At 42.6% G+C, this 18,925-nt stretch overlaps 1 protein-coding gene across 2 annotated transcripts in view; it reads left to right on the plus strand.

Annotated features, from left to right (window-relative positions):
* The window catches only part of PTER (phosphotriesterase related), a 39,213-nt gene that overhangs the window by 13,609 nt on the left and 6,679 nt on the right, over positions 1-18,925 (plus strand). The window contains exons 1-3 of one of the 2 annotated variants that reach the window (XM_074984811.1): positions 1,702-1,716; positions 8,348-8,803; positions 12,201-12,466. In XM_074984811.1, the coding sequence (XP_074840912.1) occupies positions 8,372-8,803; positions 12,201-12,466 (698 nt within the window). In that variant the 5' untranslated portion in view covers positions 1,702-1,716; positions 8,348-8,371. Of the gene's footprint in view, positions 1-1,701; positions 1,717-8,326; positions 8,804-12,200; positions 12,467-18,925 lie in introns of those variants that run through there. The other variant, XM_074984810.1, reaches the window with a different exon arrangement.

The raw sequence follows: 18,925 nt of genomic DNA on the forward strand, positions 1-18,925 counted from the left end.
AGACTGAGGCTACAGAGTGTGAAGGAGTGTCTTTCTCTGCCTGATAACAACTTTGATGAAATAATATGTTTTTTTATGAAAATATTTCAAGAAGCCTTAGCATGGGGTCCTCGGAAGACATAGATATTTCTGTTCAGAGTTGTTTCTATCGTGACGTGCCCAAAAGACTAGAATATTTGTCAAAACTGTAGAAGTCAGTAGCTGCAGTGCCTTGACCATTCGGCAGCATTTTTCTCCTCTCACCTAATTCCATTCTTCACTGTGTGCTTTGTGTGCACATGTTTGTGTGTGTACCTTCCAGTGTAATGTAACGAAAATTACTTTCATTTAAGTCTTGGGCGATCATCTGCATGTACCTTCCTTAGTAAATCCTGAGGATTAGTCAGCACTTGAGTCAAACTCTTTATCTGTTCTCATTGAGTAGTACACACTGAGGGGAGAAGACCCACTGATGTCAAGGTAGGAAGTGCTACTTACCATGAATCAGGCTGCAGAGAAGGTGGAAAAAGCATGTCAAACTAGGAAATCCAGTTATCCTTTGCAGGGAGTGCTATGGTTTAGGTACCCTACGAAATCAGGTCGACATCATTTAGATCAACCTACAGCGGCCACAATAATTGAGACAGTTGTGAATGTCCACATGCTACCCTCCTCCTGCTGATGGAGTGTGTCCTTACCAAAAGCACTTCCACTGCCTGAATCGGGCATTGTGAGGCTCTTTCCACCACATGGGGATCACATGCAGCTGGCACCCCCATTCTGTCCCATAGGGAATGTCCCAGTTGTGAGCCCCACACAGACACACTTTCACAGCACAGAGCGTGCGTCTGGGGAAATCCACATGCTTGTCAATTTCACACAAACATTGTCTTAGAACAGCTGTATTCTGGGAGCTCTGTGTGGGGCTGGGAGCCTCAGCTATCGGCACCTGATAGCTGGGCTTGGGGCAAAGAGCCTGGGCGGCAGCTTGGCTGAGAGGCAGAAGCAAATGGGGCGCCCAGAGGAAACCTGGGCAGCAACTCAGTTGGGAGCCAGTAGCCTGGGAGACGGGGGAGGAGAGAAGGACTCCCAGAAGGTAGAGGGGTGCCTGGGCAGCCACCGGCCAGAAGCTGAGAACATGGGAAAGTCAGCTTGGCTGTAGCTGGAGCCCTCACCCGCTCTGCCCCAGGGTGACAGTATCACCCTAATTACAGCGACGTAAGCCTTACACTGCTTGTGGAGGGGCAGTTCCTATGTCAGTGCAGTAGGGCACTTGCATCAGCGCAAGCCAGGCTCTAAAGTAGACACTAACATTGGCCAACATGAGCTCCCTTACCATGATCTAACTCGGTAATATAGACTAAGCTCTAGAAAAATACAGGTTGTAATTGCATTCATTATTAGTGTTTGCTGATGTTCATATGCTGCCTGACCATATACATAAATCTCATCGGCTTACTTAAGAGAAGAAACCAGTTCATTTCCATGAAAACATGGTGCACTGTATATAAGACATGGAAAGTAGGTATGTCATAATCATGAGGGTTAGCCAGCAGCCTGGGAGTAAAAGGGTTAACCTCCTTAGCCAGGTGGGGTTGGCCTATAGAAATCTAGGTAATAATTACATTTTGGGTCCTCCCTCTTCTGTTCTCTGTCCTTTTTCTTCTTCTCAGCCATGAGGGGGAGAGACAGAATATCTCCCTCCAAAAACAGGCCCTCCAATCTTCTGTAACTAAGGTAAAGTTTAAATAAATCCATTAGGCTTTCTTGTTTTATGGTTTGGGAAGTGGGGTTTAATGTCTGTGCACTTTTTAAAAAATTTCTTTTACTCTCCTTGTAACTAAGTTCTAGGCCCATGGTGGAGACTCCCTATGTGTTTTACTTTGTGACTCTTCCATCTAGTTATAAGGCTCGCAACACGAATATTGTTGTAATAATACAAGTTCTTTCTTTTTCTTTTTATTAACTTGGTATCGGTTAATGTTTGTGTCCTGGTTTTTACTTTTGGAGCTGAGATTTCCCAAGTAGTCTCTTCCCGATTTCCTTATTATTACTTGGGTGGTGCCAGTGAATTTTATCCCCAAAATCTAAGGTTTTTAGGATTTTTTGGGGGAAGTTTATACCAAAACCTGGTAAATAAGGTTTTGGAGGTACTTTTGCTGGCCCCCACTTCTGCATTTGTCTTGCTAGAGTGGGGAAGGAGCCATAACAAGGTAATTAAACCCCCTTTCAGCAAACCACATAAGCAGAAGTTTAACTTAAATTGTCTGAGTGGTCCCATGGACTTCATTGGGACTACTCACAGTTTTTAAGTTTAGCACATGCTGTTTGATGATCTGTGGTCTTAAGTGCTATTGGTAGTTATGTGAATTAGTTATAGTACGTGTTACGTATAGTATGTGTTATCAAGGCAAATATATCATAGCATGCTAGCATTACGGTATTTATGAAAGTCAGTACAGAAGGTAACAGGACAGCGATTGAGACTTTATCCCGGTCAGAATATTAAGTTATTTATATTTTCCACAATTCTTAATAGAGGATATTGTGGGTTTCTAAATCTGCATTAGCTAGCAGTTAACTGACGTCAGTGAGGGTTACTTTTATCTTGCAGGAAGAAAGCCCACAGTATGATCTTGCAGAAGTCACTTAAAATGTGAATACTTCACAGATTTGCAAAGTAATTATAGGGCCTCAGACAAGAGGTGCTATGCCAGTGTGCACTTGTATTTCTTTTAGATTTGCATATATGCAGTAATACAGAACCTTAAATGTCAACAGATTAATCACTACTACAAGAAGACTCCAACACTGGAGCAGATAATTCTAGGTCTTGTCTGGCAGAAATCAGCAGATCACACCCACAGGCTATAAGTGGATCACACACGCAAGTAAGGATCTTTGCAGAGGTCAGGCCGGATTAGTTGAGATTAATCTAAGGTATCTGTTCCTGAAACACATTTAGCAGTAAATTCATCTTGAAATCAACATGAATATCAAAATAGCTGTCTGAAAGCAAGCAGAGAGACTGATTCAAAGGACGTGGCTTTTGGTGAGTAATACATTAACATGAGTAAAAATAAAATACACTCATCCCTTGTTAAACGAGTACTTTACTTATGAGTACTTGCTAAAACGAGGGACACATATACCTACCTTTGTTCACTAGATGAGTGAACTCGTCCCACTAATACAAGATTTACCCCCTCCGAGCAGACCCAATCCACCGAAATCTGAACCCTTCTCTGGCCCCACAGACTGAACCCGCCACAGCCTGACCTCCCCCCCCCGCAGCCCTGCAGACCCAACCCGCTGTAGCCTGACCCCTCTTTGGGCTCCACAGTCCCAATCTGCCACAGCCTGACACCACTGCCGCCGGCCCTGCAGACAACCTGCTGTAGCCTGATCCCCCACCCCGCAGGCTCCACAGCCCCAACCTGCCACAACCTGATTCCGGCCCCCAGGGTCTCCATGGCCCCAATCCGACGCAGTCTGAATCCCTTGCTGGCCCCACGTGCCCAACATGCTGCAGCCTTAACCCTCCCACCCCAACTGCCTCACAGACCCAACCCGTCTCATCCTTAATGCCCCCCCCGTCCACCCCACAGACCCAAACCACCACCAGGTTTTAACCCTCCCTCCCGCTCATGGCCCCAAACTGCTCCCAGCCTTTAACCCTCTCCAACTCTCCCCCCACCCAATCCAAAGTTCACTTAGCTTTCCAAAGCGGCACCACCTGCTGCCGCTCCTTTGCCCAATTAGGAAAACTTGGAACCAATCAGAGACTTTTACATGTATTTTAATGGTAATTTAGTTTCCCTCTTATGACTTTTCGCCTATGAGCAGAAAGTTGGGAACCAATTGTGCTCATATAGAGAGAGATGAGTGTAGAAAATAAAATAAAAAAAATACACTCATCTAGTTTTACCATGAGAGCTTTTCTTCCCATTATACTCAGGGCTGGTATTATGGGTTGACAGTCACCTGAAGTGGCATGGTCAAGAGTCAAGGAACGGGGTGAACCTGGCGTGCGAGGCTGCAGAAGGGGAGCTTGTGGCAGCGTATGGGGGGGAAGGTAGCATCAGGGCATACGAATCCTAGAAAGGCAACAGGGATTAGAGGTGATGGGGAATGGGTGATTTCAGGAGGAGATGCAATCAAGGGAAACAGCGGAGAACCTGCAGGGGCTGGGAGCATGAGTCAGGGACCAGAGGAGGCAGCAGGAGCCAGGATGATCGGGATGGGGGAAACACGGGGAAGCAGCAGGAGCCAGGGCAGTATATTCTGCAAGCTGCATGATTGGGTGGCCACCAGGGGACTTTCAGATGCCACCCAGCTGATAGTCAGAGCACCCACAACTGGAAGAATGTTTATCTGCTGGTGACATCCTTCTGCACATGCACATAATAAAATTTATCCTGCACATGGGTGGTTAAAATTAGAGGAACCAATAACTAGAGGTGCCAAAATACAAGTTCTCCTGGGGTGCACTTTCCCTAAGACTAGCCCTAATTACATTATAATTACTTGTTCCAACATATTTATACAAGGTAGTTTCAACAGGGTAAAAAGCTCAATTTGAAAAGAGGCTGTGTAGAAAAAAAAATCATTTGAAAGTCTGGTTTATGTGGTGTGCTAATATCACTGGTCATGTTATGAAGTTTTGGTTGAATGCAAAAGTATAGGTTTTTTTTAGTGGGAAGATCAAAAAATGAAAGGACTTAAGTAATTAAGACAAGCATCTTATTCTCTCTTTGCCTGGACTGCAGGAATGACAAGAATGACTCAGATCATGGAATCTTTTCCAAATTAGTGGTCTGGTCTACAGAACACCAACTCTAATCAAGAACATTCAATTAATAATGAGGTCAGACAACTTAATTTTAAACACAACAAACCGCAGTTACTGAAAGAAAGATACTTTGCTTTTAATCATTCATACAAGTGCGGTCATCTTCAAAATCTTATCCTTTGCAACTTTATGTGACAAATACCACCACATTATATTAATAAATTAGGAGTCTGTTTTAGCAAAGCAACACTTCCTTTAGGGTCTCAAACAAGTCAACAAAATGACCGACCAAGAGTACTGTTATTGTAATCTCACGTTATGGAAATATCCCCAAGTAATATTTTATGTTAAGTCTACCATCCACAAGCACAACTGTTTCTGCTGGCATTTACCCTTTAAATCCATATCAGAGCAGTCTTTTCTAATTGGGATTTTCATGCAGTGTCTGCTTGTATACAAGACACACTAATACAGTAAATCAGCCATATCTGTCTCTTAAGGTTGGCCAAGTTCAATAGCTAGATTAACTATGGTCACAAAAAGCTTTTTACTATACAGTGTCAGTTTCTAATCTGTAGAAGTTGGTATTTTATGCTTAGGTTAGAATACTCTGGATAGCTCTTAGTATTAAATGATGTTATTCATAATACTGTTGTACTTCGTTTAGCCCTAAAATCGGAGATCCCTTACGATATCGAGGGCTCAGTGCCCTTTTGACTTAGTTCTTCTGTCACATGAGTAGATAGAAAGTTAAACATAAAATAATCTGCTTTTAGGGTTTTATGAGTAATACATCCATGTTTCTGAGATTATTCACTTAAAAGGGAGAGAGAAACAGAAAGACCTCTCGCTTTAATCAGTAGTGTGTGCTCCAGTTAGTCCTATCCTCTGGACATCATTAAACATGTATTTTGTTTCATAACTCATGATTTTGTTTGACTAGGCATTATAACTACATATCCTCAAGCCTTTTCAGTTAGCATCAGGCAGATCTAAGTTGAACTGGGTAGTCAGCATTATTTAATGTTAATATAGGAAGTAAACTTAGAGACAGAGAGAGTTGCTGCTGATTCTAACCTGGAGAGATTCAGACTAAATATTTACAGCTCAGAAACCTCTGACATGGTCCAATTGTAGGTAGCAGCCTTAAAGAGTATAATGGATGCTGCCCCTTTAATGTCTAAATTCATCCAAATTAGCTGAAGAAAACTAATATTGTAGGTTCAGCCATATAAGACGATATTAATCTAATCATCTGAGATTAAAAAAAAGAAAAAAAATTCCCCTCGAGACTTGGGAAAAGTAGAGCTGGATCTGAATTTTAGGAAGTCCTGCTGTTCAAATACCAAATTCTACTCTGTCACACTAGTGTAAATCCAGAGGGACTGAAATGGAGTCATTCCACATTTACACCACTGTCACTGAGATCAAAATTTAACCTTATGTTACTTAAATAGGTAGAGCTCACCCCCACCCCACAATCTGCACACTCACAATAGGGCGAAGCAGGTGGCAAGACATAGGCAGATTCCTGGGTATGAAAAGGATATATTCAGTCTTAATAGTAATTAAAAAAAAAAAGTATCAGGCAAATAACATTCAGCATTAATGCCAAGTATGTACAGCTTGTGGCTCAAGCTGAAGAAACGTGGCAGCTGGTGAGAAGCAGAGTCCTACATGAACATAGTATGGTTGCTTTTGAAAGGAAACATTTGTCTTCATGGGACATTACATTACCACAATAAAGTGTGATGTTTTAATTACAATGTGATTTTTTTTTTACATTGCAAATATCTTGATATAAATTTAACTTTAAATATATCTTTATGTCAAATGCCAGCCAACTTACTAGAAATGACAATCAAAGAGCAAGAGGACTAGGATACAAGGGTGGGAACTCACAAATAATGTCAGACAATGACACAACAGGATGTTCAATACAGTAGAAATGCTTCTGGGATACTGGATGGCTCAGGGGATGAGTAATGGAGATGTCACATTTCTCCTCTAGCGAAACTAGTGGACTTGATCACAACTCCAAAACTCCTTCTGCGCATGGGATGCCAAAAGCCCCAACTGCCTCCTGCCTAATTGACAGAACTTGCAGCTTTTCCCCGACAACATCTCTAATGCTGCTGCTTTAATTGTTGAAATATGCACCATGCTGACAACTGAATGTGTGAACACAGTTTAAATAATTGACTTGAACGAGAAAATAAACATAGTTGTGCCAGTTGTGTGATTCGTGTCCCTACGTAATCAGATAAAAATCTCCATTCTGAAATGTACATGGATCTGCTATTCAATTCCCAGCCTGCCTGTAAAATCCAGGATTCTGGATTCCAGCCTGCAAGATTCAGGTACAGCTTTCTACCCTTTATGCGGCCCTTGCCTGAAGTGGCTCAGAACACTAGACAGGTGTTGACAAATATTCAGTGAAATTCACAGCTACAAGAGATGAGTGGAGGTTGACTAATGTGAAATAACTAAGTATATGTACAGGGCCAAATGGAACTACAATAACTGCTAGTGCCCATCTAAAAGAGGAATTATTTAGGGTTCCCTTTATCAGTGCCGTCAAGTTTAAACTTATTTTCATGGCTCTCAAGTCCCTGTGTATTTGTGCTCCTCGACGCTTATTTGATACTGTCTCATATTGATTCTCCCCTCCATCACATAAGTACCTTTCTTCATTTAGGCTGCATCTGCACTTTGAGCTAGGGGTGTGATTCTAAGCTTGCATCAATGTACTCATGTTAGTTCTCACTGAGCTAGCACCCTAAAAATAGCAGTATAGCTGTAGTAGCACGAACAGTGGGAACATTTCGTAGAATCCCAGAAAACGTATACACGGAGTTCAGGTGGGTTTGTACTTGAGTGTGCTAGATTTTGTCACTGCTTTCCATGCTGCCCTGGCTGCTATTTTTAGTGTGCTAGCTCAGATGAAAATTAGTGGAAGTGTTTATATGGAAGCAGGGTATAACTTCTAATGTAGACGTACCCTCAGCCAGCACAACAGTGCCAGCAGTGGTGCTCCATTTCTCTGTTTCTCCGAAGCTATCTCAGCTTTTTGAAGAGCCACCCCCTTCCTGAGCTAGTCAGCAAGGCTGCTACCTTCCATGTTTTTATCTCACCCTACAAGTTCAATCTATCACTATTCCTGTAGGATATTAGTGTGAAAAAACATTTATTAATCTGTATACGTTACAAACAAGCAAGCAAAGCATGTTAGTGATGTTTTCCGCTTTCCAAGCAGCTGTCCTAAATATTAACAACATGGGTGGACCAGGAAAAGATACTTGGGAGTAATGGTTCAAAAGGGAAATGCAGGCTGGATATCGGAAATTTTCCTGCTAGTAAAGCCTGCTAAACTGTGGGATGGTTTCCTATCAGGAAGTAAAGGAAACTCTATTTTAAAGCTAGATTGAACAAAACTTTTTAAACTATATTGTACTGAACAATCTACGTTGGCACTGGGAATGAAATTTGTATATTCCTAGCTTTGTTGATTTTTATATGACTTTATTCACTTCTATTTCCCTTTCCCTTTTCTAGCAAATGCTTTTTTTTTTTTAGAGTCTGGATTTTAAAATAAGAAAAATGCCTTTGCTGGGTGGAAAGGTGCAGACTGTATTGGGACTTGTGGAGCCAAGTCAGCTTGGCCGCACCATGACCCATGAGCACTTGACAATGGACTACACCTGCTGTTACGTTCCACCTTCTTCAGGCCAAGAAACTTTGTCTGATGGGCCCATTGAGATGAAGAACTTGTTTTGGATAAAACAGAATCCTTATAGCCATAGAGAGAACCTTCTGCTGTACCAGGAAACAGATGCTATAAAGGAAGAGCTATTACTTTATAAGGCAGCAGGTGGTGGCACTATCGTGGAAAACACAACCGTGGGTCTCAACCGAGATGTAAAGACTTTAAAGAAACTTGCTGAGGAAACAGGAGTCCACATTATTGCCGGGGCTGGATTTTATGTGCATGCCACTCATTCTTCCAAGACACAAGCTATGTCAGTGGAGCAGGTAAGTGCAAACTAGGACACAGTAAAATACCACCCTACAGACAATGTACAGATGACTGATCGAGCACAACTTGACAAAATCCAAATATACCCTGTGATAATCGTGTCTGGGATATATTGTATCTGCAGCCAGAACTGCCACTCTGATCTATCAGCATTTCCATTTTCTTGTAGAGGTTTATTGTAACTTAGCAAAAAAAATGATGATATGTGTAGAAAATCCTGACACAGCTGTGAAAATTCTTTTTACAGAATATTGGGATGGAATTAGTATCCCTCTGATGTCCTCTATGCTTTCCTTGTCCACCATTTCAGTTAAGCTGTCCCCACTGAACCACCCACATTTTTTTAAAGGGAGTTAATAACTAATTGTGGCACTGGCAAGCTGTTTGCAAACCATCCTCTGGTCGCTCTACCTGTGTTATACCTTGTTCCCTGACCTTTGTCTGCCTAAGGTCTTTAACCCAGTTCCCCTGCCCACCTCCGGAGACAGGTAGTCCCAGCCCTCCCCACCCACCACTTTAAACCAACCTGTGCCTCCTCCAGAACCAGGCACACCTCCCTGCCCTCACAGTAATCCAATGCCAGCAACTCACTGGAGCCATCGCTGCTGCCACCACCATCACTGCTACCATGCACTTCTCCCTCCAATCGCTAGTGAGGGACGTGTGCGCAGAGCAGCGCACAGTGCTCTCGCAGCTCCAAGCATTTTATTGCTCAAAGAGCGATAAATAATGTATGGCTCCAGATCATGTATGTCTCAGACTTCTCTCATGTACCCCTAACGGTGTGTATACCGTGTGCTGGGAAACACAAGGTTATAGTGTGCATAATGCAATGTGGGTTGATACTGATACAGAGACACTCCCTGTCGGCAGTGTCCACTTTTTTGAAAGTTGAAATATGGTAACCCTGCCACTGAGGCCAGCAGCATCATTGATCTTAACAGTTTATGTTAGCTGAAGCACTGGCTCAAATTGTTTCTATGGTGCCATTTCTCAGAAATATGCCTATTTTTCGTAGGGTGAGCATCCAGAAAGGTAGGCCAATTTGAATAGAACCATAGGGTAAGTGTGTTGAAGCTGTGAGGGTCCCATGATATTAGAAAGGTGGATTAGGTAATTCCTGTTTATTGGAGCAAATTTTGTTGGTGAGAGGAACAAGCTTTCAAGCTGTTCTTCGGAGTGAAGTGTAGTCACAAGTCCATTCCTTTAATGATTAGTCCAGTCCAGGATGTTGGCAGGTACGTAGTGTAATGTAGATATCAGCTGTGATTGAACAATGCAAAATGACCAGTGATTGCATAGAGAAATTGATACGGACTTTGCGGTCTCTCTCTTTGTTGGGATACTACTAAATAAAAGGAAATTTTTGACATTGGTTGAAAAAGGGAGGGATTTAGTGTCTCCAGCAATCCATGGCATGATTGCCAAAGACTGGTCAAAATTTAAGTAAGCCATTTTTTGGAACATTGCAGCATAGATGGTGTTCTTCAGAAAGTGATAAGGAACTCTAAGAGCTGTGTTCCCCTCCTATTGCATATTACTCATTCATGTTAGTGGGTAACATGCAACAGTTATATTCATGAATTGGCAGTTTTACAATGGCTTGGTTGTATGCATGAATTGAAAGATTTACAACTACAGTGCAGAAGTACTGGAACAGATCTTCAGCTAGCCTCAGTTGTCATAGATCCATACACTTAATTTTACACCAGTGACAGTTTACTCCATTGTGCTGTGTGTTCACATCTGAGAGGAAGAATGGAGAAGAATGAATGACAGATGAACCTGACATGGGGTTTGGTTTTTTGCTGGTGTTCTAGTTCTAAGATACTAACTTCTAGGTTAATGCAATCAGTTACACTTGTTAAACCTTTCTCTCTTCTTGCCTTTGTTTTTAGTGTGTTCTGAAATCCTGATTACATATTAAAAAGGGCCAGATATTTAAAAGGTCACAGTCCTTGGTTTTGCACACACACATGTGTATGTCTGTATTTGAGGGCAATAATGGTATCAGAGAGTTTAACTACCTGACCATACCTGTAGGTATCTACATGCCATCATTAGTGCCTACAGAGTTGCAAGTTGCTTTAAAAAAATCAGCCCAAAAGAGGTTAGGCCAAATTATATTTTTGCTTAGATTTCAGAGATCAGTGAAGTTATTTTAGGCTTCCTCTGGCATGCCTGAGAGCAGGATTTGGCCTGATGGCTCTTCTTTAGGTCTTGAACTGTTCAAAATAGTCAAGACGAAAGCAGACTGTGAAGAACTTCAAACAGATCTCACCAAACTGAGTAATTGGGCAACAAGATGGCAAATGAAATTTAGTGTCGATAAGTGTAAAGTAATGAACATTGGAAAAAATAATCCCACATATACATATAATATGATGGGGGCTAATTTAGCTACAACTAATCGGAAAAGAGATCTTGGTTCAGAAAAGGGCAATTAAAATGATTAGGGGCTTGGAACAGGTCCCATATGAGGAGCAGCTAAGAAGACTGGGACTTTTCAGTTTAGAAAACAGACTGAGGGGGGACATGATAGAGGTATATAAAATTATGTCAGGTGTGGAGAGGGTAAATAAGGAGAAGTTATTGACTTGTGCCCATAATACAAGAACTAGATGGCATCAAATGAATTTAATGAGTAGCAGGTTTAAAGCTAGTAAAACAAAAGTTCTTCTTCACTCAGTGCACAGTTAACCTGTGGAACTCCTTGCCAGAGGAGACTGTGAAGGCTAGGACTATAACAAAATTTAAGAAAGAGCTAGATAAATTCATGGAGGTTAGGTCCATAAAAGGCTATTAGCCAAGGGTAGGAATGGTGTCCCTGGCCTCTGATTGTCAGAAGCTGGAGAGGGATGGCAGGAGACAAATCGCTTGATCATTGCCTTCGGTCCATCCCCTCTGGGGCACCTGGCATTGGGCACTGTCGGCAGACAGGCTGCTGGGCTGGATGGACCTTTGGTCTGACCCAGTATGGCCGTTCTTATGTTCTTAACTTAAATAGATGTAAAACCTGATCTGGGGATTTTCTGCACAATTGTGTTGATTTAACTATACCAGTTTAGAAGCATTATCTTCTTTTAGATATAGTTAAATCATTGCAGCTGTTGGGTATAGACCGGCCGTTAGTTCAGCCAGTGCAATCATTTGTGTGGACACCCTGGAATTGGTTTACATCCAGCTTAGGTTGTTGGTTTAGCTTGCATGTGGCCAAGCCAAGCTTCAGCCTGTGTAAGAGTGAGTACACACAAAGCTGGATAGATTTCACTAAACAGGTTTAGATCATACCATTAGTTAGGCCCCATGTAACTCTGTGTGTAGCTGAGAGGGGTTACTTTGGAACACAAAAAGTATCATTAACAAAAGGATTTTCCTTTTTGTTTTTGTTAGCTTACAGATATTATCATCCACGAGATACTCACTGGAGCTGATGGAACCAACATCAAGTGTGGTGTGGTAGGAGAAATTGGCTGCTCATGGCCTCTGGCAGAGAGTGAAAACAAAGTATTGCAGGCAACAGCACATGCTCAGTCACAGCTGGGCTGCCCCATTATAATCCATCCTGGCAGAAATAGTGATGCACCTTTCCAAATTATTCGCATTCTGCAGGAGGCTGGGGCTGATATCTCAAAAACAGTCATGTCTCACCTTGACAGGTAACTGAATAGACTACCCTGGTATCTCATGTCTGTAGTTTTCCTTGATGTGCTTTCTGTAGATAGTGCAATTTCGGGGAATTACATGGCAGCTTCAGACAGTTGGGTTTATCCAGTGATCTGATAGATCTACAAGTATTACAATCATAGAATACTTGAACTGGAAGGGACCCCAAAAGGTTATCAAGTCAAGTTCTCTGCCCTCAAGGTAGGACCAAGCACCAACGGTGGAGATTCTACAACCATCCTCAGCAATTTATTACGGTTCTTAACCACCCTGCAGTTAGGAAATTTTTTCTAACATCCAATCTGAATTGTCCTTTCTGCAATTTAAGCCCATTGCTTCTTGTCCTGTTTGCAATGAAGCCCTGCACCAGAATAGCCCATAGCTTGCTGGATAGGGCGCAACCACACCCAGTGGGGCCAACAGCCATCGCAGGCCACAGAGCAAGGTGGAAGGGGGCGCCTGGCTCTGCACCTTGGAAGTGGCATGGCCAAGGGTAGGAGAGGCGGAGCCTAGAGCAGTCAGGGCTCAGTTTGAAATGCTGGGTCCCTAAACGTGCTCCTTTGCCCTCCCCCGTCCCATTGCTTCTTGTCCTATTTTCAAAATATTCTTTTTCCTTCTCCTTGTGACACCTTCTTAGATACTTAAAAGATGTTATCATGTCCCCTCTCAGCCTTTGTTGATACATGTGATTTCAAGAATATGGTAATGCTTGTGCTTACAAAATCCATGAGTTTCTGAGAAGCTGCTAGTCTACAAGCAGTCTTGGCCAAAATTTTAGAAAGTCATATCCTAAGTCAATACATACACACCTAAGTCACTAGCTTGTTTTCAGAAGTGCTGGACATTCAGCAGATCCCACACGTTTTCCAGGGAGCTGCTGGAGGTTTGTCCCTTTTAAAAATCAGGTTGTTCTGCAGGAACCTAATCTAAAGCTCACTGATGCTATTGAGAAGTCTTCCACTGACTCCATTGGCCCATTTCAAAGCAAAAACAGAAGCACCACACAGGCATGGCAGGAAAGACATGTTATGCTGTGTGACAGGGTCACAGAAGAGCCCTTGGGAATGTTTCCTGGTTTGCTGGCCATGCCACTGATGCCCTCCTTCTTGCTCTATGGGGCTTCTGACCACTGTGTCCTGCTGAGCCAGATCCTCTGGTCTCTCCCCAGCCAAGGCATAGAGTTTGGGTTACTGTCCCCCTTCAGAGCAATGCATGCACTGATTTACGTCATTTCTAGGAGATTGCAATTCTAAGGCACAGCTCCAGGGAAATCAACCCCCCAAGGAGACCAAAACCCCCAGGTAAATCCGTCTCTCTCTATTGCAAGAGATTTGCACAGAGGGCTCACCAGGTTAGCCCCCTTTGTCAGTGAATGGGAGATATGGTCAGTGGTGACACCCCCATGTAATAATTACTTACACTGGGTTTGCTAATAAACAAGAGTTTTTATTAAGCATAAATAGTAGAATTTAAGTAGTAATAAGTTAAAACAAACAGATCAAATAAGTTACTGAAACTAAATGAAAAGAAAACCCATAGCTAGTTCTAACTTCCCTAAGACTGTGTCTACACTTACCCTTAACTTTGATGGGACATGTTAATCAGGGTGATGGCAAATTACCAATGAAGTGCAGTGGTGAATATGCAGCACTTCATTAGGCTAATTCTCTCCCGTGGCAACTTTGACATGTCAGACTTCCAAGTGCCAGCATGTGTATAGTTGCGGGCACTTTGAAGTGCCTTTACTCCTCAAAATTTTGGGGAGTAAAGGCATTTTGAAGTAGCGCAAGCACTTGAAAATTGCCCGTGGCTACACACATGCCGGCACTTTGAAGTTTGACACTTTGAAGTTGCCACAGGGCAGAATTAGTCTAATGAAGTGCTGCATATTCACCGCAGCACTTCATTCATAATCTCCCATCACCCTGATTAATATGTCCCCTTCGAAGTTGGTGGCAAGTGTAGACAAGCCCTGAGAGACTTACTGCGAACCGATTCTTAGCCTGAAGATCTGCTATTTTATCAGGTGAAAGCTTCGAGTCAGAAGTGATCTTATCCTGACTTGGGTCTGTTGTTATTTGTAAACTTCTTTCTCCCTTTAGGATGTGTCAGGAAATTTGCAAGAGAAACTGAAGACAGAAGCTGGTAGCTTCCCATTGCTTACATAGATTTCCCCAGGAAACCTGTGTTTTATAACCCTCTCCCTCAACATACCATGGAAAACAACTGGCTCAAAATGGCTTTCAGTACCAAGTGGTATGGTTATCTGGCTTTCTAGCACCAGCCACCTTTTAGATTTATAGGACAAACAAGGCTGTTTACAAGTCCTTAAGCTCATCATCCAGTGGATAGGGTCTTGGGAGCAGAGATAAATGGCTCTCATTAGCACATTTAAAAACTATAAACAGACATACACCCCATATTTCTAACTTCACGTATAAGAATGATAGGCCGTGTCTACACTAGCCTCAAACTTCGAAATGGCCATGTAAATGGCCATTTCAAAGTTTACTAACGAAGCGCTGAAATACATATTCAGCGCCTCATTAGCATGCGGGTGGCCGTGGCACTTCGAAATTGACGCAGCTCGCCGCTTTGCGCTGCTCGTCCCAACCGGGCTCCTTTTCGAAAGGACCCCGCCTACTTTGAAGTCCCCTTATTCCCATCTGCTCATAGGAATAAGGGGACTTCGAAGTAGGCGGGGTCCTTCTTTCAAAGTGCTGCGGCCACCCACATGCTAATGAGGCACTGAATATGTATTTCAGCGCTTCATTAGTAAACTTTGAATTGGCCATTTGTATGGCCATTTCGAAGTTTGGGGCTAGTGTAGACACGGCCATACATGCACAAAAAAAAAGATCTACAGATTCAGGAGATTAGAACATGAAAATGACAGGTTACAAAAGGTGTTTTGTCCAAAGTGTCTCCAAATTATGCATAGTTATTTTCATAACTCAATTTTTATGAAGCATGGGGGGGTCCATCACATCCTGCCATTTGAATTGAGAAACACAGTCTATTTGACCAAAGCAGGTTTATGTGACCTTGTGTAGCTGATGATCATTTGGTAAGTGTCCAGGTATTGATTCATGTTGCTAGCTGCTGAATGAAAGAAACTATTTGTGATCATATGACTCTCAGCAATTCAATTGTTTGTCCCCATCCAGGGTGTAATATTGGCATAGAAATTATACCCAACTCTGTTGCATTTATTGAAGATTCCTGTCAACTACACGTCCCACAACTTTGCAATTCATGCATAGTTTTTTATGTATGAGCTCCGAATTATTCATCTGCATTTGGAGACCTTTGGTTATTTTTTGAAAAATAATGCCTTAATGCTATAAAAATAAATTAAAAATCTGTACAGTTTCTCCATGTATTAATATGTGTTTAATCCTCTCTAGATTTATTTCTTAGACTTCAAAAAAAAACAAAAAAAACCCTAATCAGTGTATAGAAGAATGAAGAGCACCCGACACAGACAATTGTACTTTGGTAGAACATGGCAAAATGAAGTGATTCTAAACATGGTGCTTGTGTCTCCCCTTACATATTCTAGTGTGACTCAGATGTGATTCCCTTAAATTGAACAGAGGTATATTGGTTGGGGAGAAAGCAACAGTATAAATAAAAGGTGAATCAGGGCCACAAAGATCTGAGTGCAGCATCATTCTGACCAGCCACTGACAACTCATGGGCCGCGTCTACACGTGCACGCTACTTCAAAGTAGCGGCACCAACTTCGAAATAGCGCCCGTCACGGCTACATGTGTTGGGCGCTATTTCGAAGTTGAAATTGACGTTAGGCGGCGAGACGTCGAAGTCACTAACCCCATGAGGGGATGGGAATAGTGCCCTACTTCAAAGTTGAACGCCGAAGTAGGGCACATGTAGCCGATCCGCGTCCCGCAACATCGAAATAGCGGGGTCCGCCATGGCGGCCATCAGCTGAGGTGTTGAGAGACGCTCTCTCTCCAGCCGCTGCGGGGCTCTGTGGTCACCGTGTGCAGCAGCCCTTAGCCCAGGGCTTCTGGCTGCTGCTGCTGCTGCAGCTGGGGATCCATGCTGCATGCACAGGGTCTGCAGCCAGTTGTCGGCTCTGTGGATCTTGTGTTGTTCAGTGCAACTGTGTCTGGGAGGGGCCCTTTAAGGGAGCGGCTTGCTGTTGAGTCCGCCCTGTGACCCTGTCTGCAGCTGTTCCTGGCACCCTTATTTCGATGTGTGCCACTTTGGTGTGTAGACATTCCCTCGCAGCGCCTATTTCGATGTGGTGCTGCCCAACGTCGAAGTTGAACGTCGACGTTACCAGGCCTGGAGGACGTGTAGACGTTATTCATCGAAATAGCTTATTTCGATGTCGCTACATCGAAATAAGCTATTTCAATGTAGCGTGCACTTGTAGACGTAGCCATGCTGTGTAGTGATATTTACGATGTCAGTACATTTCACACTTGGAAGAGGGCCTTCACGGTAATACAGGAGCTGAAAGACCTCAAACTTTTGAAGTACAGCTCAGCATCTAGAAGTGAATTTAGCAGTCCAGGTTCATCTCTGTACTAGAGTCCCCAAATCCCCTACATTTAGAAGTTTGCATGTGAATTTAAACTTCATAATTGTTCTCATTCAGCGTATAACAGTACGATTAGGGTAACAGGAATGGATGACTTTATGATTCTAGCCACATCATGTTTTCCAATACAGTTTTTTATTACATTCTGTGTGAGGGGTCTATGGTAAAAGTGTGACACACAGGAGGTCTGGGAAGAGACAGCTTTTTATTTCCTGGCTCTAGATACCCATCGGAGATTAAGGTTATAAACATACCCAGTCATGCGTCTGGGGTGAGCATTCACTAATACCCATGGCTACTGATACAATATCCGTGTCATATGTATTATGATAATGATGTATGTGGTATTAATCATAACATGTATAGTCCCAGGTGAGCCCACCACTAACAATTAGTTTTAAAGAATTACTCATGGCTCTGACATTACTCCTGTGAAATCTGGTGTTTAAATAAATAAGACTGCCATTTGCACTGTCACTGGCTTCCTTCTCCTGGCTACTACAGACCCTTGAACTATGCAGGACTGGCATTGAAAGCCACTTTTTCTTCTGCACTGCATTTGGAAAGCTGATTTGATCACATGCTCTTCTCATGTGTAAACTGTGAAATGTGTTTAAAAATTTATTTTTATTAATTACAGTTGACAATGCTGAGACTCCTGCTAGTGACAGGCTTGTCTGAACAAGGGTTTTCTCTCTCTCAACCCCATCTGTTCCTCCTGCTTGATCCTGCTGTTAAGTCATAATATTGAATGTGTGGCATCAGTCATTTCCATAGCAACAGACTATGATGTAATTAAACAAAGCAAAATGACATTGGGCATTGAAACAGAGAAGGTATGGGTGAACATTCTTATTTAAATGCAAATATCTGTGCTGGTAATAGGGAAGAGTGTTTTCAAAGTAAAGTAAAATGTGCCTGTGTGCACACACACAAACACACACGCACAAAATATCTCTCTCCCAAAAAAGCTTCCCCCTTGTGAGAAAGTTCATGTTACAGCTATATCAGTGGATTGCAAGAATTCTCAGGAAGAAGAACCTACTCTGAGGTTTTCAGAGAGGACATTTCCCCAAGAAGCACCTACATACTGCCAAAAATTCTTAGTTATCAGTATTCACCTTGAATTAGTGCTCCAGCGATGTAGCATGTTTTGTTGTGGTCTTGACTACTTCAAGAGGCCATTGTATTATTTTGCAAGAGTAGGGCACGTTAATTTAGGGAATTCTGGCAAATTCGCCTCTCCTGCACTCTAAGCCCAGACCACAGCCCTGTTCCATGGAGTGGCCTGCCCATCTTCTCAGGGTGCAGGTGCTTGGCTGTGTAGGGCACCAAAACCTTGATCAGCATTCACTTTGTGCTCCCCATCAGTACCCAGCCTGGGCCAAGGAAGCTAATGATCTCATCCAGTCAGTGAACCAAATTCAGTGATGAATCTAGGCCACGTGCCCTCCCCACCCCCAATACTTCCACCTATCATGAGCTCTGTTTATAGTGCTTCATCTGATACCCCTTTTGGGAAGAGTTATCCTTACTCACATGAGTAGTCTGTTGGCTTTAAATATATGTCCCTCTGACTTTTTTTCCTCATGACTGTGACAGGACACTTAATGCTATCAAGCATGTGTGGCTCGTTTTTTCTGATTGCTGTTCATTATAATTGCACACCTTATGCTATGTGGTCACATGTTTTAAAATGCATGTACTCACCAAACGACATGGGAAAATTTGAAACAATGATGTGGTTTATTATTATTTATTCATTTAAATTTCTCAAACAGTAGCTCAGGTTTTCAGTAAACCTGATCAATGTTTAGTTCCTTGGAAACAAGATTTCCCCCAAGTGATGGATTTAAATGCTGCAGTCCATATAACAAGT

This window comes from Carettochelys insculpta, chromosome 2, assembly GCF_033958435.1.
Source record: "Carettochelys insculpta isolate YL-2023 chromosome 2, ASM3395843v1, whole genome shotgun sequence".
Classification (NCBI taxonomy): Eukaryota; Metazoa; Chordata; order Testudines; family Carettochelyidae; genus Carettochelys; species Carettochelys insculpta.